The following is a 27,653-nucleotide window of genomic DNA, read 5'->3' as shown; positions in this document are numbered from 1 at the left end:
CTTTCACCTTAAGGTAGTGCCTGTCCTTGAAAGTGAGATGAGTTTCTTGCACACAACAAAAAGATGGGTTTTGTTTCTTAATCCATTCAACTAGCCTGTGTCTTTTGACTAGGGAGTTCAGTCCATTGATATTTAAAGTTATTAATCGAAGATGTGTATTGAATCCTGTCATTTTTATTAAGAGAAGGAACTCCTGCTATATGTTACAACATGATTAAACTGAGGGTGTTATGCTAAGTAAAATAAGTCAGTTACACAAAGACTAATTGTTCATAATTCTTCTTAGATAAAATATCTAAAATGGTCAAATTCATAGAATCAAACAATGAAATGGACCACTGCTAGGAGCTATGGGGAGAGGGAAATGGACATGACTAACCAAGGGGCATACTGCTGCAATCACAATTTTTAAAAAGAAAGCAATTTCAAGCATTCTGTGTGGGTAAACAGTTTTTGATCACATACTCTGCAGTATGTTAAAAAACAAAACAAAAAAATAGCTTAAATATGAGGAAAAAAATCTTTTCTCCTTTTATTTTATAAAGGCTGTGTACCAACAAAATGCATAAGCAATGACAATGCCTGTGTGATGAATAGATTTCTGAGTCCTAGTTCAAGGTAAAGATGAAACATTTTCCTCTTGTTTAGTAAATGACTTCAAGGTCCTGTCTTAGATTACTTTAAGTTTCTTTCTTTTCACTTACTACAAGTCTTCTAGTTTGTTATGTGTCTTTGTGACAGGCTCTTGCTTTGTAGCCTAACTTGTGATCCCAAATGCTGGGATCACTGGTGTCTGCTGCCATGCCCAGTGCTATGCAGTCACGTTAAAGAGACCTGGTTGATTTAGAAAATGAAAATCTTCACCTTCACTGACAGTTCTCGTTTCATAGCATTGCTCTTAAATAGGTGCGAAAATTCTTGTTAAGTTTGTTCTCAATATAAAATAGGTGATAAAAACCAGAATTTTTCTTTCTAGCAAGAGTCATTAAAGTACAGCTTTAGAGAGTTAAAAGGGAGCAAAAAAAACATAATTGAGTCAAACTGGGTTTGGCTTACATATTTTTTAAAAATCAAAACCAATCAAAATGGTGGCTAATCTCCAAAAGAGGGAGTCCATTCCTGACACTGGGCTTTTTACTTGCTATTTTTACTTGCTAGTCTGTAGTGTCAGGTTGGGGTATTGCCCCCGCCCCAACAGTTTATAGGGTAATTCCATTTAAACACTTTTTAATATATGTATATGCATACATTTTTAGAAACTTTTACAGTAGGTTTCCATATGACTTTTTCAAAAGGCTTTTAGTGTTAGTTGTTCCTCTCCTTCCTCTTTTGACGTTGGTGGCCAGTGAGGTCCCATAGGCCCCCAAACATTATTGGCTATTGTCATTGCTCTTGGTTACCCTCCAGAGCCTGTTCCTGAAGACAACACATACTTGAGTCAGAAATCCAGGTGGTACTGACCTCAAAGCTTCATTCCTACTAACTTTTATAGTGTTAGAAGGTACCATATACACTATCAGAAGAGAAAAGTAATCATAAATCTTTCCTACCTGTGAATGACATGAGCTATAGTTATGACTAACCTGGCAAGATATGCCCATTGGTGCGTTAGTGGCACAAATATTATGGGAGTAATCAAATCTATGATTAGATTTAAGATCCGCTTCACGAGATAGAACCCATGCCTGGAACCATTTATAAAAGCCAAATACCTGTGGCTAGATAGGTCATAGACCTTACAGGAGATCCTACTACTATTATTTTGCTAAACAGACACAGTATTAAACAAACTCTTAATGACCAATCATGATAACCTCATCGGAGAAGCTTCTTTTTGCAGCAGATGGTGGTTGACATAAAGACACACAACTGGTCAATGTGCAGAAAGTAAGAAATGGCAGAGTACTCAGTCATAAATGGGACACCTATATTGCACCCCTTTCCCGAAGGCTCAGGGGTCATTATGAAAGAAGGGCCAAAAATTTGTAAGAGTGTCTCATACAGATGGGACTCTGATGTGCCTGTTGGATGGACCCAACACTCAGGGATATTTGGGGACATAAATCCAACTCCATAGGCCATGTTATATAATAAGAGGGTACATTAAATTGGGCAGCAGGCAGTGGGGGGAAGTGCAGCTAGGGGAGGGGATCTAAATACCATCAAACTATATTGTATGAAAATCACAAATATTCAATAAAAGTCATTTTTTTTTAAAAAAGGACACAAAGTTGGGGGCCTGGTAGGGAGGTGGAGGTGAATTTGAGAGGAGGTTGGGAGGGGATGAATATGATCAAAACATATTGAATGAAATTTAAAGAATTAATAAAAATATTATTTAAAATAGTGGTGAGCCAGGCATGGTGGCACATGCCTGAATCCCAGCCCCCAGGAGGCAGAAGCAGGGGAATCTCTATGAGGTTGAGGCCAGCACTGGATGGTCTGCATAGTTAGTTCCAGATCAGCTGGGGCTACATAGTGAGACCCTGTCTCAAAAAAATAAATAAATAAGACAAAACAAAATACGGTGGTTGATCTGAAAACCTGAAAGTACTCTGTGCTTTTATGAAGACTAGTGTAAATAGGAGATTTATAGGAGTGACACTGATAGAAGCCTACATGTTAAATATTCTATCCTATTTAACTTTAGACTAAGTACATGCATTGGAGGGCCTTGGTTTGACTCTATAGAGTACTCTCAACAGAATAATGCAAATGACAATTCAGAAGGGAAAGGCCAAGTTAATATGCCATCACACAGGGCAGTAGCTGGGACTTCTCTTTCCAGGAGGCAAATGGTGCAGTTTCACAGTGCCAGTGTGAATTTCTCTTAAAAACAGGCATTTTATTCACAAATATTTCTAATTTGGAAAAAAATCTATTTGTGTTTTAGGATCTAGGGAAATGAGTTTTCTAGACCACTAGAAAACCAAAGCCAGAGGTGCTGTTCTGTGACAGCTGAACACTGACTCCTTTGTCTGACTCCCGGCCCCACCCGGGATTAGGGTGTTGCATTGTTCCTGCTCTTTGGTTTAAAAGCAGAAGTAGTGGGCTGAACAATCCCATTAAACAGAAGCATGCAGCTTGCTAGTATGTGACACTTCGTGGAACAGGCCTTGTGTAAAATGGTGGAAAGGCTTTGGCTGGTTCTTTAGCTAAGGCTGTATGTTGCCTGTGATGAAAACAACCTCTGGAAAGTTGGTTTTCGGCTGGGACCCAGAAGCTCAAGATGTTCCCTGTTAACACACACTGTGAAGATCTCTGGCCTTTGTATTGTATTAATATCTACAGTTAAATAATACCTGGTACATGCCTTTATGTGCAAATGTGTTTCTGTAAGTGGTTGTGGGGAGGCATGCTCTCTGCCTATCCATGGTGCACAAGAAATACTACACAAATAACAATATATGCTTAGGAGTGTTCAAAAATTAAATATTGAAGTCATTTATCCCATCATTTAAGATAGAAATCTCACTGGAAGCACATTTCTATGTGAACTTATGCGCTATTACTCCAAAGGAAAATCTGCTGGTGATTTCTGTATAATGTTGGACATGAAATTATTTAACATTTTTAGGGTAGGGGAACCTAAAGGCTCTTAGATATTTTCAGCATAGTTTTTGGTGATTAGTCAAATGCTGTTCCTAGAGGTGCTCTTTCTAGTGATTTCTAAGTCAACCATGCAGTTATTATTTTAACAGAGAAAATAGAATTTCTTTTTATGTATGGAAAAGACTAGTTGAGATTTTAAATTAAATAAGGTATTTAAAGAAATTGAGACTACTGGAAAGCTAGCTACATATCTGGTCTCTCCAAGTAGCCTGGCTGTGAACATACATTGCTTTAACATACCACTAGGGGCTCAGTGCGAGGTCTGGGCAGGCAAGAAAAAGTCTCCCTCAGGAAGGTGGTAATCTCCAGAAGAAGCTGGCATGCTGCCATCTTCAGGGCAAAGGGACAGCCACATTTAGAGGGGTTCACTGTACCTAAGGAAAGAAAGAGTTCTTCATGAGACAAACCAGTAACAAATAAGGAAGCATGGCTTGATGGATCTAGGTTCACACATGCAAATTCAAAGATCACATGCAAGTATTACCTACACAAGCTCAATGACCTGTGCATGGTCCTACACCTTTCTCCTTCCACTTTGCAATTCTATAGCAAGTGCTTCAGTAGTAAAGTAACACATAAGTAGAAGTAAAATGTTCTCCTTACAGTATTATAAAGTATGAAAACACAGCTCCAATGAAACTAGAAGAGCTTTGAATGAAAACAGAAACAAAAATCCTCCATTCAGTAAGATGTAGACTGCATAGACAGTAATGAGCTATGTCTGAAACCATGAAAGTCCTTTCAGTTTATTTTATGAGGAAATATTTGTCTTGGTCTTCTGAGGGCTGGGAAGTTGTTTCAGCTCTAGTTGAGTTTGTGTTTGTGTATCACAGACAAGAGAAAAGATGTCAACTGGTCATTTACCTCACACATTTTGTCCAAGTTCCCCTTTTAGAGAAAAACAGAGCTGTACCAGAATTACGCAAATGTTCTTTTTTGCTCCCCCAAAATACTTGTCTTTTACTTTCTAAGACACTAAATCCACCATGGGCCAACTAACAGATTTTGGTCTAAAGACAGATAATGGCCAAGGAGTGACAGGGCTGATATTCTCTCAGGATTAGTTGTGATATTAGTATTAACATATACCATGAATAAATATTCTGATTACTTGGAAATGTGCTTGTACTATATCTAGTGCAAAATGCAACATAAGGTAAATCACATATAGCAATCTTTAATCAGTGGAGGATCACACATATGTCTTGCATTCCTTAGAGGATATAGGGCTCTAAAAATTACCTAGATATGAAAAACTTAAAGGAAAAAGGAAAAGTAGGCACTGCAATAGGGGCCTGTAATTCCAGCTCCTCAGAAGGTCAAAGCAGGAGGATTGCAAGATCAAGGGCAGCCTGGGTTACATAGGAAGATCCTGTCTGGGGAAAAAAATAATCGAGCAGCAGACATTCAATATAAATTTCTGTATCTGTCTCTTTATTCCCAAGGTCACCATGAGACTCTTCTTAAAAGTCTTGTAGGCAGTGAACTTGACTGTGGTATAGCCTCTCTCCTGACTAATTTCCCATTACAATGAGCAAGGATGGAGTTCTGTGTGGCCCAAACAAAAAGTCGACATGCCAGGCAGAAATGGAACTCTTATGGTCTAGTGCAGACTGTGCTTACAATGACCTATGAAGATGTACCTATTTAAGGTTGTGATGGCTCCCTCTGTTCTGAAGGGCCCCTGACAACCCCAGGGGCCTGCCTTTGGTTGGCTGGCATTCATGGGAGGTTATCCCTAGGCTTAGTGACTGATGGATAGTCCTTCAGTTTTCCTATGGGGCAAGTCCAACCTTGTGAGCCATTCTAAAAAGGCTACATTGCCTTCAGCACGAACTTTCGTCACTGGGCTGAAATACTCATATAGGGATTTTACTATTTTATCAAAAGATATGTCAAGATTTGCTTTGATTTGATAAACTGTGAAAAGGGGGCAAAATAACAGGGGGAATGAAAAACAAAATCCTTGATGCAAAAAGAGAAAGGAGCACAGTGAGAGTTCTATTGATTATCATTTATTTTTGTCCAAAGTTATATTATAACCATTGTTTTACACTTCATGACTGCAAGGATGCAGTAGATTTGGCATCGACTAAGAGAAACCCTTAAATTATAACCAGAGAGCTTGAATTGGACACGACTAGAGAAGGTTAAAAGGAAGATGTCCATCCTATAAAGACTCTGATTCTACAGGTAGAACTGGAATTTCTATTCTACAAAGACCATCCATTGTACACTCACATAAGCATGTACAGTACAGAGCACATATATGTACAAAATGGTACTGTAGACGATATAACAGGAGTCTCTTTTGTCTATAATTCTATGATGACTTCAATAAATACAGCAAAACAGACATTCACAGTTTAAGCAAACTATTTTAATTTCTTATGAATAAAGTAATGTACTTTGATTAAACATTTCAATAGTTTAGTGCTTTGGAAAACATTTCTTATCAGTGTGTGTGTGTGTGTGTGTGTGTGTGTGTGTGTGTGTGTGTGTGTGTGTGTGTGTGTGTGTGTGTGTGTGTGTGTGTGTGTGTGTGTGTTCGTGTGTGTGTTGTAGTTATATGTGCTTATTAGTATGGGCATTTGCACATGTGCAAGTGGGTGCACATTCACATACATGTGCATGCTTGTAGAGGCCCAAGATGGAGGTCAGGTGTCTTTCCTTGATTGTGCTCCACTTAAAAACTTTTTTTTTTTTTTTCAGACCAGCTCTTTCAGTGAACCTGAAGCTCATTAATTCAGCTAGACTTACTGGGCAATGAGATCTAGAAACTTGCCTGTCTCTGCCTCCCCAGTGCTAAGATTACAGGCTCCCACCACTGTTTCTGGCTTTTCACGTGGGTTCTGGCGAGCCAAGCTCAGGTCCTTGTGCTTGTGTGACAGACAGTTTACGACATGAGCCATCTTATAAGCCCATGGAAAGCATTTCTTGTCCAAGTTTATTTTGTCTGATGTTTTCACTTCCAAAAGCAATAATAACACAAACCTAAGGAAACTCCTCCCAGGAAAGTAATTGTTCACAACTGTGTTCTCTCAGAGAGGCGGAGTATGAGTCCATGCATACCAGTAAGAGTCAGAGGCTAAGGGTAATGGCTCTTCCACACTGCCTGCAGCCCTTCCTTTGATCCTTCTACTTTCTCTTCCTGGCTGTGTTGCCTTCTGTCTGCATGGCTGTATGCACATGTTTTATATCCACACACAGGGAGAAGGGGAATGGTCCATGGGAAACATGGGAGGCAGGGAGAGTATGAGAGAAAAGAAGCATTAAGTGCTCCTAAAGCAGAGGTTCTTACAAGCAGGGGCTCTTGTAGTAAAGGGAATCTCCTTACTGTCATCTAAAAAGTCTTCCTCCTCATCTTCCTTTCTCAGCCTCCTCTTGGTCTCCTCATCATAAATGAGGCCCAGCAAGTTGGCAGGGCTCTCGCTCTCTCCATGGCACAGCTCATTCAATCGGATGCCAATTGCCTACCAGGGGAAAGAAAAGAATGAAAAGCACAAAAGAGGTTAGATTCTAAGACAGGATCTCACATGACAAACACGCAGTCAACTAAAGGCTGGGCATGACTGCATGACTGTCAGCATAATCCTCCTCCGTAGCCCATGTGGCCCACCACCATGTTTGCCAATATGGGAACCTAGAAAAAGAAGTGATGATGCTATCTCCAGGGCCACTTGGTCTAAAGACTTGAAGAGAGTGGAATGACTGACTTTTGGGGGAACTTTTTGATTGAATTTTTGTGACTTTTTATACAATATAGTTTGATGCACTTAGACCTGCTCCCCTCGCACCACCTTCCCTCAATGCACCTGCCTAAGTTAATGAACCCTCATATAGGTATAAAATGTGACCTGTAGAGTAAGACTTGTGTCCCCCAAATATCTTTCAGTACTGATCCACTCATTGGGCCCACTAAGAGTCCCAACTCCATTAGACACTGGGAATGATATTTTTTATGCTTATACAAACATTTTCTAGAATATTCATCTAATAAGAGTTCATTTCTTGGGCTGAAGTGATGGCTCAGTGGTTAAGAGCACTGGCTGCTCTTACAGAGGACCCAGGTTTGATTCCCAGGACCCACATGGTGTCTAACAACTGTCTATAACTCCAGTTCCAGAGGATTCAACGTCCTCTTCTGACCTCCGCAAACACTGCATGACATGGGTGCATTTACATACATTCAGGTAATACACTCATACACAAAAAATTAAAAAATAAATACAGTATTTTTTAAAAGTTCATTTGTTTTGTAGGTCTGATATAAGGGAGCAGTCAGGTTTTGTGTGTGTGTGTGTGTGTGTGTGTGTGCACATGTGTGTGTGTGTGGTGTATAAGTATATGTGTATGGTGTATGAAAGTGTGTGTGTGGTGTATGAGTGTGTGTGGGATATGAATGTGTGTGTGGTGTATGAGTGTGTGTGTCGGGGGGGTTATGCACACACGTGCTCTTGTGCAAGTGTGAAAGGAGAATGTGCAAGTTCAAAGGAGAATGCTCTACTGTGCATCATTCTCAACCTTAGTCCCTGAAACAAGGTCTCTCTTTGAATCTTGAGCTAAGTTGGTGGCCAGCAAGCCCCATCAATCTTCCTGTCTCCATCTCCTCCCCATAGTGCTGGAGTTATAGGCAAGAGTGGCCACACTAGGCCTTTTAGGTGGGTCATAGGGATTTAAATTCAGGTCCCCATGTTTGTACAGAAAGTGTTCTTACCTACTGAGCCATCTCCCATCTGGCACATAGTGATTTTTAATGGGGGGATTTTACTGCAGTCAAAATAAAAAAGCATCACTCCATAGAATACTTCTGATTATGCTATTTTACAAGAATGCCAGTGCCATGCTAATGAGTTTGGAAGTTGGCAAGAGTTCCATTAGTGTGATTTTATTTATATTACCCTTATTATGCACTTATTGGTGTCTATAGACCTTTTACCCACTCCCAAGATATTCTATAAGTTACTAAGAAATGTTAACTGCTCTTCTGGAAGAGTACATAACAACCACATTAGAAACCAGACTTTTTAATAACTTGGCACATTGACAGTGTTAGCTTTCCCATAGTATACACAGAATCAATACCCTTGCTATTGGTGCTTCTGAATCATCAAGCACTGTTCCATGATTTATTAAAAGGAATTTTCTATAGAAGAAAGGGCAAAAATACTACCTCTATCCAATTCCTTTTGTTTCCCAACTATGCAGACTATGCAGCAGTGGAAGGAAAGACACAGGCTTGGGAAGGAGTCAGGAGAAATGCTAAATGGAGGACTAAGCTTGGGGTCTGACAGCTTCATGCTATGTGCATTGCTAAGACAAAAAGCCCAGCTCATTTTCTTCTTTCTTCCTGCACCATACTTTTCAAATATTTAGCAAGTTTACAAAACCCTGGGCATGCAAGGAATTAGACTCACTACTGGAAACCAACATGTACCCACTAGCAAACATGCCAAGTACATCCAGAATATTTTCTATAAAAAGCACAACTGTTTTGAAAATGCTAAAATTCTGGAAATAAAAAGGTCTCCTTAAAATGTGGAATTGGTTGATAAGCAATAAACCAGGAAGCAAAACCTCTAATGAGAAGGTAGTATAAAAATGTATCACAGTAGCCTCAGATTTTAGTTGCTAACAAGTAAGACAAAGTCACAGCAACACCAAAAGAAAAAGTCCGCCTCCTGAGGTTGAAACATGTAATTTTGGGTCTGGAGCAGTGCCAGCCAGCTGAATATGAGACACAAAGGAGTAATTTTTTATATTGATCCTTCTGGGATACTGTAACTAAACATTTTAAATTAAACCCATGGTTTATAAAGTTGAAAGGATTTTTAAAAAAATGAACTTTCCTGAGATAACACTAAATATCTATATAGTAATCTATAGTTCTACTTCTCAGGCAAACGTGGAAGAATGCCTTAAGGATATGTAATTCTTTTCTTCCTCCATTTATGAAAAATTTCTAAAGTGAGGTAATTTGTAAGGTATTAAATAAAACACAAAGCTAAATGAGCTGTCAGAGTACACCAGTACCTTTGTTACATGTACACCAGTACCTTTGTACATTATAAATGCACTTCCGGAAAGATCACAACCAAATCAGAAAGTTAGAGCAGTCAAGAGACTAGTTGAAGGCTGTGAACTTAATTCAAACTTGTGCCCATTTCCCTAATACACTCAGAGTCTCTATGAGAGGTAATAACATTAAAATAACATGTGAAGACACTGAACACAGTTAACTAGTTCAGAAGATAAACAACAGATTCAGTTCAAAGACTCAGATACCTCATTACTGCAACTTGGAGGAATTATTGTGTTGGCTGACAGAGAGTAGAGAGAGTAGATATTCATTTGGAGGGTCCTAAAAGTTTCTATGTTTTGGGAAATGCATCAGGCATTCAAGGACTGGCCAGGAAGACGTGTAATTGAAGCATAATTTCATAAGAGGCGATAAATATGGAGGAAGGCTGGAAAGGTCCCTTGGAACTGGCTAACCTAATGAGCCATCTGAGGGGCAATGTGCTGGCTGCTCAGGAAGGCAGTGAAAAGACATGGAGTGTGCCTTAAAAATTATCTAGTTATCTGTTGGTGCAAAGGCTTAAGATAAATATGCTTAGGTGCACGAACTCATTCAACTTCACCATCCATAATCTTAGAAATGGTTTAAAGAAAGATTAGACAATGATGCCAAACCAAGCTATTGAGTCAATGGGAGTATTTTCTCCAAACCACTCAACCAGTGTTTTTTAGAGTGAATCAGAGGGGTCAAGTCTGGAGGCAGAGAAAACAGTGTGCATATCCTGTTATGGATGGTGTCCTTTGGAGATGACCTGACCAGCAGTGCGCAAGATGGGTTAGATGAGGTGTGGCTGTGGGGATGCGACTAGATGGAAAATAATCATTGAGATAGGGGAGTCATGAAGAGTAGGCCTATGAGACTGTGTGACAAGGAAGAGGTAGAGTCAGCAGGAGATTTCAAATATGCTCAAAGGTGGGCGTGTCAAATGATGGTGTATACTAGTCAGAACAGAAGCTCAGAGATGAATGGAGATGGGTGTGTATTTAGGAAGAAGAGTTTTATTTTGGTCAGAATAACTTAAAAGATATGACAAAATGCTTCCAAAATGAAGTGAGTAATATTGTTCTGGGATCTGAAAAGTGCTCTTGACTGGGCAGTCTGTGCCACTGTCACATAGCACTCACTGGACACACAGGAACAGTGTGACCCTGAGGAAGATCACATAGGAAGACATTACAAGAGCTCTCAGCCAATCTCTATATACAGAGAAAGGAGGTGAGGGCAAGGGGAGGGGACACTCTTCAAATGAGGTAGGGAGTCTACGCAGGGTCAGAATGTCTCTGCATAAAGAAGAAACTGGTCACTTTTTTCTTCAAACCCACATCAACTGGGAAATCAAAACTGCTCAAACTTTTAGGAATAAGGGTAAATAAAAGAATAAAGAAAGGGATTTTACCATGAGAGGCCTGAAAAGAGTAATTGCTACTGACAGTATTTTTAATATTATTTTTGGCAGGAAATAAAGGCATTATTGGAAAGGGAAAATAAAGTTAACAACCAGAAAAGTGGCTTGATAATCTACCTTAGTGACCTCAAATCTCATTTCTTATTGTCTAAGATCTCAGCTTTGATCTATCTCTGGCAAGGGAGTCACCCCTAGTTTCACAAAGGTTCTGACACTCATCTGTGGGAGAATGGGAGACAAGGGGAGGATGAAATAAAAACCCTGGGAGTCCAGACGGCACTGGGTGTGAGGACCCTTTGCTTGGGAGAATTTTGCATTCTGAAAGAGGAAGACTTGAAGAGTAGTGTGGAGGGCAGCTTCGTTAGTGTTTCAATAGAACCTGCCTCTCTTATAGACACTCCTAATTAAAATAGGATGAAAATAACTCTATTATATGCCACTATAAAGGTGGTAAAGCATGAAGAATATTAGAGTTGGAATAACATTAATATAGTTATAGTACAAGAATTATCATTTGAAGATTTTTAAATAGTGGCCCATAAATTGCTGAAGTTAAAAGCAATTTTACTGATTATTGGAAAATTATTGTTTTTACTAAATTTAATTTAGTTAAATTAATATTATTATTAAATTGGTCTGTTTTTGTTCCTCTAAGTAGTAGACTTTCAAATGCAAATGGTCACCAGTAATACATCTTTTTTGTGCCTTAATATGTTTAATCAATCAATTCAGGCCTCACACATTCCATTCCTCTGTTTTTTATACAAGGGCGCACATAAAGAGGTAAATCTTCTTGGGGAGCATTCTGTGAAATCCCTAAATTTATCATACAATTGATTATTTGTTGTACTGAAGACTCATGGGTTTGGTATTAAACTATAATTGTCTTTTTTTGCTTCAACTAAAAGAAAAAAAAAAAAAAGAATCTGGGTTCCTTCCTCCGGCAAATTGCACATACCTGACAAATGTGTTTGTAAGTTATTGCAAGAATTCTCAAATGTATTTTTTAAGATTTTATTTTTATTTTAAATTATGTATATATTTTACATGTCTGTGTGTGGGCATATGCACATGTGAGTACAGTGTCTGTGGAAGCCAGAGGGGGTGTAAGATCTTTGGAGCTGGATTTACAACAGTTGTGATCCACCAGACATGGTTGTTGGGAACTGAACTTGGGTCCTCTGGAAAAGCAGTACATGTTATTAACCACTGAGGCTTTACTCCAGTCCCTCCAAATGTATTACACTTCTGTCCTCTTTAATGTTATTAATAAGATAATGATTCATGCAGCAAAAACTCTTCAAATAAAATAACAGCAGTATTAGTTATTTATAAATGATAGCTTTTGTTTATTTGTTTGTTTGTATGTTTTGGCCTGAGAGGAAATACAGTAATTAAAAGTTACTCTATCTTCTGAAAAGATTGAAAGGATTGAAGAAAAACATTATATATCTCCACTTTCTTCAGAGTAAGATTGTCCAAAAATACTTGGGCTCTTGTGGAAAATGAGAAGACTTCTCACCATGAGTGGGGTGAATGGTTCAAACATGATCTGAGATAGAAGATAAAGGAAGTTAAAAATAGGAAAGATCTTCAGTCTGCTTGCTTTCATGTGGAAAATTAAAATTTCAATCTGATTATTTTACTTTGATAGTACCAAATTCAGTCATTCTTTTCAAAAAAGAAATGTTATGCCATATTTTAATAACAAGAACACTAAATTTGAAAGAACAAGACTTGGTTTTATAAATATGTTTAGTGAGAAAGCTTGGGCTATAGCTTGGTTATCGTCTAACAGAGGGGAGGCCATATCACAAACTTTAGGATGAAAATGTACAGGGATTTGGGGTGAAGTCTCAGCAAGAGGTTCATGCACGATTTGATTGAAGAGCACAGCACAAAGAATAACACATCCTCCAACTGTCTGACCTACATTTCCAGTAACCTTGTTTCCATATTTCTGTCTTTAACATCTTATTACAGTATTGTAATCATCCTGTAAACACATGCTTTATAGATTATTTAAAAGGTCCCATGAAGATGGAGTTTAGGGATAGCTCACCCCCAGGGTCCCCCATCTCAGCTATGCTTCCTCTACCAATCCTGCACATCACACTTCCAACATTTCTCTTTAGCACAGTTACCAAGCAAATTAGAGCCATCTATCTCCTAGGAAAATAGGTTTTATTGGAGCTCTGTACAAAGGCCAATGAAAACCTTCAAAGAGAGAAAATAAATACCCTATACTCCCAAAATATCCACAAAGTGGCAGAGTAGCAATTAATGTGATGATTTTGAATGTCAGGACAGATTCAAACAAAAGTGACAAGATTCAGATGGAGTTACAGTATGAGCAGGGTGTGGGAAAGATAAGGATTTTTTTTTTCAAATAAAAAGAATACTGTGGCAACCAAAAATATAAAGATTTATGTTTTTAACATCCTCTAAGAGAGACAATGGTGACTGTTTATCATTTGTTAATTAATAGTAAAATTTGTAGACAATATAGCCTCAGCAGGGTCATAAATGCACTTTATCTTCTCTAAATATTGATGACAAAAAAAACCAACTCTGGGATACAAACTGCCTTAATTAGAAGGAATGAACAACTCACATGAAGATCTGAAGTTTGGTACTCACATGTCATCAAGTTCAATAATTTGTATGTATTTATTATATTCCATTATAATTTTATCTATACATAGCAGAATAGTTATTAATATTTACTTATTTATATATTATGTGTGTATGTTTTGATATACTGATTAGGCCAGGCTGGTGATCCAGAGATCCACCTGTCTGCCTCTGCAGCGTTGGGATTACAAGTGTGCACCATCATGTTTGGCTTTTATTATTTTTATTTTATGTGTATGAGTATGTAAGTGCACCTGTGTCATACAATGCCCACGGAAGTCAGAAGAGGGTGTTGGATCCCCTGGATCTGGAGTTATGGATGGTTATTAACTACCATGTGAGTGCTGGGAAGTGAACTTGGGTCTTCTGAAAGGGTAGCCAGGGCTCTTAACCACTGAGCCATCTCTCTAGCCACACGGATTTTTAAAAATGTGAGTTTGGGGGGTTGAACTCAAGTCTTCATGCTTAAGCAAGCACTTTACCAAGTGAACTATTATCCAAGCCCCAGTTATTCTTGTTTTAGCAGTCTGTCTAAAAATGGATTAAATCAATTATTCCACACTGAGTGAATAGATAAACAAGGAATTATACAATAAAAAAAAAGTCAAGATTTCAATGAAAAATGTAGGAATGACGTTTATAAGATGGACAAAATCTGGACTACTGCCCTATAATTAACCTTGCAACCAAAAAGCTATTGCAAACAAACTCAGTAAACCACGTGTTCTTGTAATCTAGGCACTTGACCTTGCTCCCTTGGAACCTAAATCTGCCTCTCCACCCAAGATAGTGAATGAATGTGGGTGTGCTTGGGAATTCACAAATCAAAGTGCTGAAAGGCAGTGTGTCACAATGAAGACTGAGAAGAATGCCTGACATTATATGTATGAGATGTTTCAGGCCCAGGGAGAAGGACGAGATTGATAGGACTAGGGTGGATTCAAGTTTGTAGTTCCCCTAAACTGAAGCCGGAGAAATAGTTTTGAATAAAAGTGTGGGTTAGGTCTGACTTAGCAGCACACTTCCAGGAGACATTTGCAGGAATGGTTGCCCTCCATGTTCAGGCCTACTTTTAAGAGGTTGTTTATTCAAGCATAACTGTAATGTGGTATAGTAATGATGCAGGGAAAGCAGCTCAGAATTTAGGTTCAGTGTCTTTAGTCTCTAGTCTAGTGAAGATTCATCTCTAACTTAGGAATCTTAACACAATGCCATGTACATGATGACAGGCTTTTAATAATGTATTTTCTTTCCTGTGCTCCTATGACTGGTGAATCTGTGTATCTCATGATATACATTTCAGTTACACTGCCTGGTTTGTGTAAACGCCTGTGTTTAATGTTAAATCCAAGGATAACTAATGTAGAAAAAGTATACTGGCTTATTTTAAAAAGCTGAATATTACATGAGGGAAAATCGTGTATAAATTGTACAATAGACTCCTGAAGAAGGCAATGCCAAGCCCTAATCACGAATGCTAGCATTGATAAAGAGTGCCGTCTGGTATCTAGGAAACATACTTCATATATTTTATATAAGATGTTTATGTAAGGCAGTTTAAAGGAAAGCCATAAAAGAAAGAAAGATCGATAAATTCATTCTTATGGACAGACCACAGATAAACTGGATCTGGTTCATGTCCTCTGAATCAATTTGCAAAGAAGATGTGTCCAAGACTAGAAGAAGAAAAATCCCATTAGTGGCATTAGTAGATGCACTCAGCTGAAATACTGAAGGAAATAATGCCAGTAACTTCAAGCACTCTGAGGATAAAGGGATCTATGGAAATCTTTGTGTACATTCAAGTCTCCCTGCTTAACATTAACATAAAAACCCAGTCTTCTTGAATTTCATTTTATTCCTCACCTTTTCCCTTCTTATAGTGAGAACATTAGAATTATAAGGGCCAATCTTATCATCATCATCATCATCATCATCATCATCATCATCATCATTAGTTTTTTGAAACAGAGTTTCACAATGTAGCTTCAGCTGGCCTGGAACTTGTGATGTAGACCATGCCAGGCTGGCCTCCATTTCACAATGATCTACCTACCTCTGCCTCCTGAGTGCTGGGGTTAACAATGTGTGTCACCTGCCCAGCTTATTGGAATTCTTAAAGCAAAGCAGAGTCATTCATTTCTTAGGTATTCACTTATTCATATGCATATTTTGTGTGTGTGCATGGGTGAGGGTCATCAAAGGCTTTCAGGTAATTAAGAGATAGCAGGTCAACAAAAGAAAAATATTTTATTCAGAAATTCAGGGGAAGAGGCTCATGAGGTCCAACTGAGGGCAGTTAATGGGTGGTGGCTGAAGGGCATTATTTTCTTCAGTGGTGTAGTTCTGGCAAGTTGTCCACACTCTAGTAAATAATCCCCTCACACTCACGATTGTGTAAGCAACCGCAATTAGACTCACTGAGTCAGTAATAACAAAATCCATCAAATTAAGAGGGAACTTGTTGCGAAGAGTTTCAGTGGGAGGGAGGTGAAAGAGGGTAATGAGAAAGGCATGGAAATGACCAAAACTTCAGTATGTGCATGTATGAAACGGTCAAAGAAGAGAAATTTAAAATTTTAAAACAAAATTGGAAAAAAAATCATGTTTTAGGATATAAAGTTTTTTTTTTTACAATGACTTGATCACAGAAATGATTTTTGAATTAAGTAATTAAAGCAAAGTGCTAGAATATAAGATGGGAGATGAAATGTTGCCTCCCCTTATATGGAAACTCTGGCAAGCTGCTTTACCTGCATAAACTTCAATGTCCTTAACTATAAAACAAAAATAGTAATATTTAACCTCACAGACTTATTGAGATGATTAAATGGTTAATTTTCCCCCAATGTGGTTCATTCAGTGCCTGGAATATAACAAACATTCAATAAATTTTCTCTAAAACAATTTCATTAAAAGAAACTTCTTCCTTTCACTCAAATGTCTTAAGTTTTATAGAAGAAAATCAAAAGCTCACATCTCCCCATTGGTAGAAGAGCTTGGCAGCGTTCCACTGGAGTTTCTGGTTCCGCTTGTTGCCCACGATGGGAGACCGGCCCCGGGAAAGGCCTTTCTTGGTGATGTTCACATGGTGCCCTTTCATCCACTCTGGCCAGTTGCCACGATTGCAGCGGTGAACAAAACGGGCACATTCCAGGAACAAGGCTGCTCTGGCTACCACAGGAGCTTCCTGAGCAGGGTTGATAAGGACAGAATAATGTGGGATTAATAAACAATTTCATAAGGTAGGTCTCATTTGAAATGATTATGTATTTCTTGGTCTATATTAGTCTTGATATTTTAATTTAGCTTGGCCATGTTGCTCAGCAGAGGAATCTGGAAAATGAAGCACAAAGGCAAACTTGGATACCGAGGAATTAGATGTTCTAAGAGGTCCCTTGTGCTACCTTCACCTTCTCAGTTCTTAACTACATGCTTCCATTTCGTATACTTACCGGGAACTAGGATTTGAATGTAAGTGTGAAAAAGCTTAAAATAATCAAAAACTTAAAATATGAAGCTTTAAAAACACTAACATTTTAGCATGAATAAATAAATATTCTATTTCTAGAATGAATCTTATTTAAATCCTGGGTGTTGTGATGCCAGACCTAACTACTCTGTTATCTATGATCAAGTAGATACTTCAGGAGATAAAACTGTTACTTGCACACTCTAATAGGAACAGGAAGACTTTGTTGAGTTTTTTTCCTCTGAAAACCAGACCAAATTCTAATTAATAAGCATCATTTGAGTTGAAAATATTTGACAAAGAGGAAAACATTTAATTGATAAATGAGAAACAGTACTTTTTTTCTAGGAAAACAACACAGGATTCCCTCTCGTCATGCACTGGTGTATTTGAAAACAATAAAAGCAGCAGTTTGATATCCAGAAACCAGAAAAATGAGATACTCTACTGAACTCTTTAAAATCTAGCATACATTTGGAGAAAGAGGAAGAAGGAAAAGAGGAGGAGGAGGAGGAGGAAGAAGAGGAGGAGGAGGAAGAAGGGAGGACGAGGCCATCAGTAGGTCATAGGAAAAATATAAAGTATTACATTTCATTTTTATTTTTGCCAACTTTTTAATATCACAATGCTGCCATCACCTTCGGGTTATTACTAATCATAAGCTATTCAGTAATGATAGATTTTCAGATTGAAGAAATTTTCATCATTTCACACAATAATGTTCAGAACAACTTACTGACATATAATGTTAAAATAGGTGTTATGTAGAGAAATTTATGTCACAGTTAGCTTTTACAAATTATAATAACACTCTCATCTAGAAATATCCTCATTTTAAGAGTTTTTAAAAATAGATCATAATTTTCCCACTATCACAGACTGGGAAGGCAAACACACAGTATCCAGCATGATGCTCTTCAACACTTGGATATATACTATTTTATTTATTATTTTTATTTTATGTGTATGCATGTATTGCTTGCATGTAGGTAAGTGCACCCATGTTGTGCAATGCCCGTTGGAGGTCAGAAGAGGCTATCGGATCCCTTGGGACTGGAGCTACAGACAGTTGTTAGCTGCCATATGGGTGCTGGGATTTGGACCCGGGTCTTCTGCAAGAACAACCAGTGTTCTTAACCTCTGAACCATCTCTTCAGCCCCAATTTATACTCTTGTAAATCTTAGCAAAAGATGATTTTTAAAACATAGGTGAAAATTACTAAAAATAGAACATCAGTCAATACGAAAAAATTTAAAACACACACCACAAGCATTTTGCCATTCAGACTTCATTATGGGTTCTACCACCTTGGTCATTTAATGAATAAAGATGCTCAGCCTCTGTGATTTGGTTTGCCTCTCTTTCCATTCCCTTCTCAGGTGCTGTACAATCCAATCACCTCAAACAAGCACCAGTCTTCCAAATGCAGCGTCTTATGTATGTGGTTTCCATGACTTGCATCCTTTCCACTTCTCTGCACTTGGTAAATTTCCACCTTCAAGATGTAGCTAGTTATCTCCTTTGAAAAGCCTTCCTTACTCCATGCTCTTTAGGCAGAGTTGCTTACTTTCTATTTTGATTACTACAGTATCTCAAAGGCCAGATGATTAAAGTAAATTGCCATTTCCTTGTTGTCTATACCTGAAATGTGGGCATTAAGAATCCTATAAACTTAATTTAAAAAAATTTAAAATAATGTAGCTAATGCACTGCAAAAATTCCAGTAAGAAACACACTTACGAGGGGTTTGAGTTTGTGAAATACATTATTATAAGACAAAAGTTAATATATAAGAATAGGCAATATACAAGCTAAACGATGTTTTGAGAACTGTCGTTAATACAAGAGTCACAATGATAAAAATGGGGATGGGACCCAAGACTTGGAAACAGGTTACAGGAGTAGTGCATTTTATGTTGCCAAGAATCTGCATCAAGCACATGAATACTGAGATGACACTGCGCACAGTCTAAATATCTACACTGCTTCTTGTGTTCAGAGTTTCCGGAGCATATGAGATATACTAGTCTGCATTTGAAAATGGCTGAGACATTTGTCTCTAGAAAATGAATACCAGTCTGTAGGGCAAGGTCATCACTGCAAATTTATTTTTGCTTTCTACATTATGACACATTGTCAACATAGAGCAATATGAATTCAGTGCTTAATGATGGGAGACAGAAATGACACCACTTCAATACCACTGTATAGTGGGCAAACCTTGGCTCTTACATGACTGAATGTGAAACTTAACTAGGGCCATGCAGAGTCATTTCATTGCCCCTAACTATTAGATGGCAACTGAGAGGTTGAAAAATAGATGGAAGGAGGTATGTGAGGATGTATAAGAAGTTTGAGGAAATTTTAATTGAAAAGAAATTTCAATTCTCTGGCCTCAAAAACTTAACATAAAACTCAGCTGTTAGCAGCACATAGTAATTTGAGTCTAAGTTTGGAAATGCGTTTGAGACTAATATGAAGATAACTCTCACGATTACACAATACAGCATGAAGAGAGTGCTGGAAATTATTTGACCCATTCTAAATCCAGTATCATTGGGAGATGTTACTGCTTGCATGAAGGAATGATGTCACAGAGTTATTCAAATATTGGCCTTTTATAGTAACCCTTCCGATCCTAATAGATGGAGGCAGGCTTGAGAATTTTATTTTCAAGATGATGTGCATTATGCCAGTTTTTGGAGCATCATGTTGTGCCTATTAACATAGAGGAAACTTGAGGAGATGCTGAGGTATATCACTAAGGACACTACTATGCATTGTAGTAGAAGATGCTAAGCAACAAGAATTAAGTTCATAATGTGCATGCAACAGCATCCAAGGTATTTTGTGTATGGCTGTGATGAATTTTTAAAGTACCTTTTAAATTGTAATTTTGTAAAGATTTGGGGGGGCAGGATTATGGAATATTTGGGACAGAGGATTCTTCCTGGACATAAAGGAAAGTCATCAATATTCGTCTTTTGATGGAGCTTACCTCTTATAGCTCAGTGCAATCTACAGAAGCAGCAAAAGATGGAGGGATGACAGAATGGAGAAGGATGGTTTCATATCACAGAGAAACACATCACAGAGAAAATGAATCCAGAGAATGCTGCATGGCTGAAAAGAATCACCAAGCATCAAAGGCACAGTTATGATGATATGAAAACGGGAGCTGACAGCACTGGCCTGCCACAGGAAGTGCGACTGGTAGTCCTGAAACATAGCACAATGTCTTCTTTCTTACTAGTCTATCTGTCCAGATCACTTTTTAGTAACTATAACAACACAGAGCTGTTTCTATTCCATAATGCCACAACTTAATAGTTTACATACATGTAAGAATAAATTTTGACTGGGAAAACAAAACATATTAGGTTAAATGATATTAATTAGAATCTCTAAATTTAAAGGTTAATAAAGGTCAAATATCAGAAATTTCAAATAATTCACTTGCTTGAATAGAAGGTGTGCACTACACTCTCTGATGGCTACAGAGTTGCTCAGTGTAAGTCATTAAAATCATGAGACTAGCATTATGCAGTTTGAATTTCTGGAACATTGCAACTAGAAAACTTCAAGTGTCCAGCTACTTAATTTTTTTACTATATTCTTCTGTACTTTATGATAGTTATAGATATTGAATGTTTCCTTTGTGAAAGTGAGGCAGAGAATTGAGACACTAATCCAAACAGCTGTGCTACCTTTTGGCTGGGGACCTAAAAATATATTACCAAGACACAACAGTTAATTGGAGGGTATAATTGCAATATATTCCTCTCCCTGAAGGACTATATCTGAGCTTGTTACATGAGAAGTAACCCCAACTGATCCTGAAAATTTTATATAACACCAGACAGGAATGAACTGTTTTTGAAGACTAAATATCTTATGTTGGTCCCTGGGGAATTATATAATTTTTATTGACTTACAATAAAATACAAAGGGTGTGTTGGTGTGAAATAACTGTTTGTTTAAAACCAATGGGAATAAGCAGCTTTTGCAGGTCTCAGTATATGTTGGAACCTTTTAGCCAGAGGGCATATACATCTGAGTCAGTATTTATTACCTAGCTGGTATTGAATTCTCTTCCTGACTGAGATTTCTGAGTAACAAGACACATAAACTGACAGGCTGCCTTTGCCTCCTTCAACAGGAGCTGGGGCAGGCTGGGACAGGCTTGATTGTGTAACACATGATCTGGATGGCTGGTTATTGTCACATTTGCTCAGACCCTGGTTATGTTTTGGGTAATTTTTTAAAAACCAAAATGAGGTCTTCTGTTTCTGACAGTATGATGGATTAGGTGTAAAAAAAACTTCCTTTGTTTTAAAACATCTAAAAATGCTGGACAAAGTACCCAATTTTTTTTGTTTGTTTGTTTTTATTTTCATTTCTAAAGTGAGATGGAAGGCCTCTGAAGAGTATAAAGTTCTGGGGTGGGGGTGGGGTGAGCTAGCATGGAAATATTTGCATTGAGTATTTTTCCTGGCTATAGAGAGATAGAATGGGTTTTTAATGGTCCATAAGTTAAATATATAGGCTTAAGCAGGTAGGAGTTAGGCCAGACCATCTGGTATGAGGCTAGAATCTCAGATAGGAGCCAATCACAGTGCAGGGATGAATATTGATGATACTCTGCCCTACAGATTTGAAACTACAAGCTGACAGGTTGCCTCTGTCTCTTTCAACCTCTGAACTATCTATAGAAACAACACATATTGTCATTTGGGACCAAGAGACTGCATTCAGTGGTAGAGTTCTCAGGAGCATGTAGGAGGTCCAGATTTGATTTCAAGAATCAGTCAACCAATGAATCTAAAAAAAGTCATTGATATTAATATAAGTGGTAAGAAACGTTAACACATATAACACAATGATCAGACCAAATATAAAAAAGTATATAGAAGATTTGAATGACCCAATGAACAAGCTCAGTTATATATTATATCTTTTGTTTATGTATTTAATACATAATAATATTTCACAGAACCCAACAATTGTAGTATGTACATTTCTTTTCAACCACTCCTGGGACATTTATGAAAACTAATAATACCTTAGGCTATAATGCAAATTCAACATAGAAAAATGGTCAGTGTTTGAGATGATGGATATCCAATTGCACTAATGCTATCATCACATATTGTAGAATGCATTAAAATATCACATAAGCCATAAACATGTACAATTGCCTCAATTTAAAAATAAATGTGTTATGATCATATTCTCCCCTTCTTCAATTCCTCCCAAATGCACCCCATCTTTCTACCCACCCACCTTTGTGCCCTTTATATTTATTTGTTTTTCCCATGGAGTACAATTTGTGTTATCAAAATAATCTTTGAGTGTGGCATAAGCCCTAGAGTGTGGTGGGCCTACTAGGGGCACACCTTTAAAGAAAACTGACTTGACTCTTCATCTCTCAGAAGCTAACACATGCCAACAGCCCCTTAGTTAGGGATGGGACTTCCTGCTGACGTCCCCCTTCCATGCTGGGCTTCTATCTGACTTGATCTTGAGCAGGTCTTGTGCAAATGGTCTATTTTTTAAGGTCTGTCATGAATATGACTTTTAGATTTTTTTCTTAAGATCCACCTAGTTTATAATATGCCTTGCCAATGATAGTAGTTAAAACTTTTTAAAAGATTCAATAATACATGAATAACACTAGAAGTAAAGGAATAATTTGGTAGGTTACTTTTAGTTATTACTAAATATTTCTACCTTTCTCTGGCTCAAAGGAGAATACAGTGTAATTTTGCTTTAATATTCTAATATTTTTTAAAGAATCAAATTTGCATTAATTATTAAATAGTCTTGTGGTGATTAAGCACCAATGTAAATTAGGTTTGTTGTAATGAACCTGGAAGAATGAATTATACCTACACTGGTCACAGGTCTTTTCTCCACAGGAGTCCTGGTTTGGGTTTATTTTTCTTACATGATTATTAGAAACACTCTATTTTGTCCTTAAAACTGTATAAAACTCCTTTTAAAACTTTTACTTATGATGTTAAATAATTTAACATGAAATAAACTTTCTCCATCCACAGAATAGGCAGAGTTCTATGATCCCACTGACAGGCTCATATCCAAGGAACTGATGCTAAAGCCAATCATGATTATTTTCAGTACTATCCATACTAAGAAATTAGAGAAAACAAGAAATTGCCATCTCTACATTCAAAAAATTCTACTGGATAAATTACGTTAGCATATTTCACCTGAAACATACAGGTGAAACAGGTGCTCATTTGAACTCTTTCTTTTTTCTTTTGAATTAGTGGATCATATATATATTTAGAGGTGAAATGGGACCTTTAAAAATATGTCTTTAAAAGGCCAGGATGGTGGCACATGCCTTTAATCCCAGCACTTGGGAGGCAGAGACAGGCAAATCTCTGTGAGTTTGAGGCCAGCCTGGTCTACATAGTGAGTTCCAGATTAGCTGTGGCTCCAGGGAGACCCTGTCTCAAAAAGAGAAAAAAAATTATGACTTTAAAAAAATACATTACATTGGATACATTTATACTAAAGAAAGTTGCTATAAAGAAAAACTGTGTTGGACATAAAAAAACTATCTTGAATTTTGTAGTGATAATAATAAGAGTATTTAAAACAAACAAAACTTCTATATTTGCAAAAAGCACTAAAGTTTCTAGTATTTATTTTATCTAACAATACTTTTCAGTTCTGAAGAAAACTGTTAACTTGAAAAATATCACATTTAAATTTTATTATTAGGAAAATGAAACAACGAAACTATTCTATAACAAAAATTATGTTGTAATACAAATTGAATGCAAGCTGTCCTTAATAGGTGCTGGAGAGATGGCTCAGCATGTAAACACTTGCTGCTTTTGAAGAGCATCTGGGTTCAGTTCCCAGCACCCACATGGTAGCTAACAACCATTTGTAACTCCAGTTCCAGGGGATCTTATGCCCTTTTCTGTTTTCTGTGGATACTGCACATGGGTGCACTTACACACATATAGGCAAAACACTCATACATATAAACAAATAGAAATAAATAATCAAATTTTAAGGAAGCAACAGCACAAAATAATAAGAGAGACGTAGCAGAAAATGTTGGACTATAATATCATTATGAACTCATTACATGTGTTTCCCCTCTTAAATCTTATTTGATGAAGTAGAAGCTACAAATATATCTGTATCTACATATCTGTGCCTGTATCTTGCTTGTCTGCCTCTCTCTCTCTCTCTCTCTCTCTCTCTCTCTCTCTCTCTCTCCCCTCTGATGTATCTTATCTCTCTTCCTATCTTTCTATCATCTACCTATGCCTGTTAAATTATACCTTATTGACTTATGTATGTTTTCTATATTTTCATCTATGTTTCTATATCCATATCTATATTATATACATATATGAATGAAACAGCAAGTGCATTGGAAAACATGAATCCTATTATAAAACAGAGGATTTCTTGAAAGATAAGAAGCAGATGGATTAGCTATTGGGAGAAACCAAATACAGAGGACACAAGAGCTAAACATGCATTTAAAGGACATTAGTAAATAGTCTTGAGCTCTCTATGGACAAATTGCAGTTGTCAACCCATACAAGCGCTGCTTTAATTGAAGCACATAAATCAAGCACAAACACTCTCTTTTCTCACAGTTTTCTTGTTGGAATTTACCCTCAACCATCATTTCTTAGCTAAGAAATGGTGTCCTTGTTTGGGGAAATCACATCCCGGCCTGATCCTTTCTTATAACAAGTAAGACAATGTTAATGTGCCTTATAAGCTGTCAGTAGAATGAAAATTAACATTATTAATCTCAACTCATCCTCTTCTGCCTCTTCTTCTATCACCATTATCATCATGCTTTTATTCAAATTATTGCCTTCTACCTGGTCCATTCTCGTTGCCTGATAACGGACACTACTTGGCTTCGTTAAATCTTGACTCATTCTGACATTTGGGGTTTGGGCTTCAGCACAACTCAGTCTTTTTAATATTTTATTTTTAAATTATTTTTATTTGATGTGTATGAGTGTATTGCCTGCATGTAAGTAGGTGCACCCATCTCATGCAGTGCAAGCAGAGGTCAGAAGAGGGTGTCTGATCCCTTGGAAGTGGAGTTACAGAGGGTTGTTAGCCATCAAAGGAGAGCTCACAATTGAACCTGAGTCCTCTGCAAGAGCAGCCAGTGCTCTTTACCAAGCCATCTCCCCAGCCCCCACAACTCAGTCTTAACCCAGAATAAAGACTCCCAGGTATGAAGTCATCTCCCCCTGCTGCTCCAGGGCCACACATTTGTTCCTTGTATCCAGTCTAATGACAAAATTGCATTGCTTCTCATGCAAGCCCCTCTATCAGTGGACATCTACATGTATCAACACATACCTCTGTACTTTGAGGCTAAAAGACACTGCTTACATGGATCAAAATCCACTTTATTCTATTGCTTACCAGGAAATTTATGAGATTTGGAAGAAAAAACAAGGATAAGTTCCACAAGAAAGGGAGAAATGAGAACCCAGTGATTGTAGCTTTACTTTTAGGTGACATGAAAAAAATTAATTTTCTATTTACTAGATTCTCTTCTAATCCAATAGTAGGAGTCAAGCTCCAGGGGGGAATAGAGTCTATTTATGGCTGGAAACTCCCATATCACACTTCTTTGAAACTAAGGAGGATAGCAGTTGGAATCCAGGTAGGTAGGGAATCATTTCTAATGATAATGAATAAAATTCTCCCATAAGTCTACATGTCAATATTCCTCTTTAAATGGTCTCTATTCAGAAGTTATCATTGATTTATCTTATTTAGATTCTTTTTCAAAGACCCATGGGTGTTTTCTTTGTAATAAGCCCGAGGCCTTTCCACGTCCACCTATCATGTAAATCCTAAAAGCTTTCCACATTGGAACCAATTATGAAAGGTTTCCTGGTTTTCTATCATCAATGAATATTACTAGTGATTCCAGGTACCTGGTGAGTCTCTTTCCCAGTGATAATGCACTTATTAAGGTAGAGTTGTTAACATTTTTGTTTCAATGGGTGAGTTTTGTGAGAAATCAACAAATTTTCTGATATACATGCTAAATTTTGCCTGCAAATATGCTTTTCTTGGGAGAATTTTCACAACTCTCATCCAGTTCTAAAAGAATCTGTGTTGCCAAGTGCTAGGAATCGCTAGATTGGGGGAATGAACACGGTGTGAAGACTTAGAGTTGAAAATATTTTATATTGCCCTATTTATAGATTCATCATGTATTCCTGCAGTAAGGAACATTTTTAAAGAATTAAATTCTTTTTTCAATCATTAAAAGGTATTCACAATGTCTTTTATTGTAGTAGACCATACACGTTTAAGAATATTTTCAATTTATCAAGAGATAGATACTCATTTTGATTTATTTAAATAATCACTTGACAGAGAAAGCATATGGTGTTGCTAAAACAGTCTTGAATGGAATAAGAAGATTCTGTTCTCATTCCAGTTTTAGCATCATTTAACATATGACCTTGAGCAAAGTCACCTCAGCTCTCAGAGCTTTGCTATCTCTGCTGGAAGATGCATGGATGAAGGAAGTGAGTTACTGGACAGTGTCCCTACAATTACAGAATAGATAGTTAAGTAAAGACCTACGTTTCTGCTTAGAAAGTGAGGGATAGGTTGTTTGTCCTGCCCAGCTTTCTGCCTTTAGACAGGCTTTTCATTGTTCTTGTCATTTACTAGGCACCAGCCCCAGCTCTCCTGAAGACCTGTGCTCCCTTTAACTTCCATTCTCTGTAGCATACATGAACACACACACTGAAAGTTTTGAAATAAGAAACATTTTCAAAGGCCAATGTCCAAAAACAGGAAATTGACTGAAATTCTTATATAACAAATTGTTATTTAAGGTGATCGAAGGTATTTTTCAGGCTAAAGTGAGTTTACATAGCTCACTAGTCACTAAATAGCATCAGAGCAAAACCTATAAATATCAGAGAAATTTTATGAATTTCAGTCTAAGGTTTGGATGATTTTCCAAGGTAAAATATTAGCGACCCATGGTCAATTATTTGTGTTTCATAAAACTTAGAAAGAAGTCATTTGCTACTGATGAGCTTAATTTTTGTTATATTTAAAAAGTCCATTTTTAAGGTTTTTAAAATGAAAACAAAGGACCTTTGTTTCTTGATATTCACTGACTGTTTTGTGCCCAGTGTTTATATGGTATATGAAGAGTTTATAAAACAGACAGTAAATAAAGGAAATGAAAAGGTTAAGTTCAAAAGCAACATATGGGATAAATTACCTGACAGAAACACTTTTTAAAATTTATTATTTTTATTTTATGTGTATGAGTGTATTGCCTGCATGTATGTGAGTGCACCCATGTAGTGCAATGCTGCGGAGGTCAGAAGAGGGCTTCGAATTCCCCTGGAACTGGAGTTCAGGATGGTTCTTTTTTTTAAAAAAATAA

At 37.4% G+C, this 27,653-nt stretch overlaps 1 protein-coding gene across 11 annotated transcripts in view; it reads right to left on the bottom strand.

The window, feature by feature from the left end:
* Unc80 (unc-80 homolog, NALCN channel complex subunit) overlaps positions 1-27,653 on the bottom strand; it is a 232,591-nt gene that overhangs the window by 127,726 nt on the left and 77,212 nt on the right. For all 11 annotated transcript variants that reach the window (XR_607706.1, XM_008846230.1, XM_008846234.1 and 8 more), the window contains exons 23-25: positions 16,708-16,920; positions 6,950-7,085; positions 3,853-3,986 (exon numbers count right to left, since the gene is read on the bottom strand). Coding sequence is in view for 10 of the 11 variants with exons in the window: in XM_008846230.1 (XP_008844452.1) it covers positions 3,853-3,986; positions 6,950-7,085; positions 16,708-16,920 (483 nt within the window). In the remaining variant the exon portion in view is untranslated. The remainder of the gene's footprint in view (positions 1-3,852; positions 3,987-6,949; positions 7,086-16,707; positions 16,921-27,653) is intronic.

This window comes from Nannospalax galili, unplaced genomic scaffold, assembly GCF_000622305.1.
Source record: "Nannospalax galili isolate Female #2095 unplaced genomic scaffold, S.galili_v1.0 scaffold281, whole genome shotgun sequence".
Taxonomy (NCBI): domain Eukaryota; kingdom Metazoa; phylum Chordata; class Mammalia; order Rodentia; family Spalacidae; genus Nannospalax; species Nannospalax galili.
Note: the sequence above shows the minus strand (reverse complement) of the source record. Positions and strands in the feature narration are given on the sequence as shown.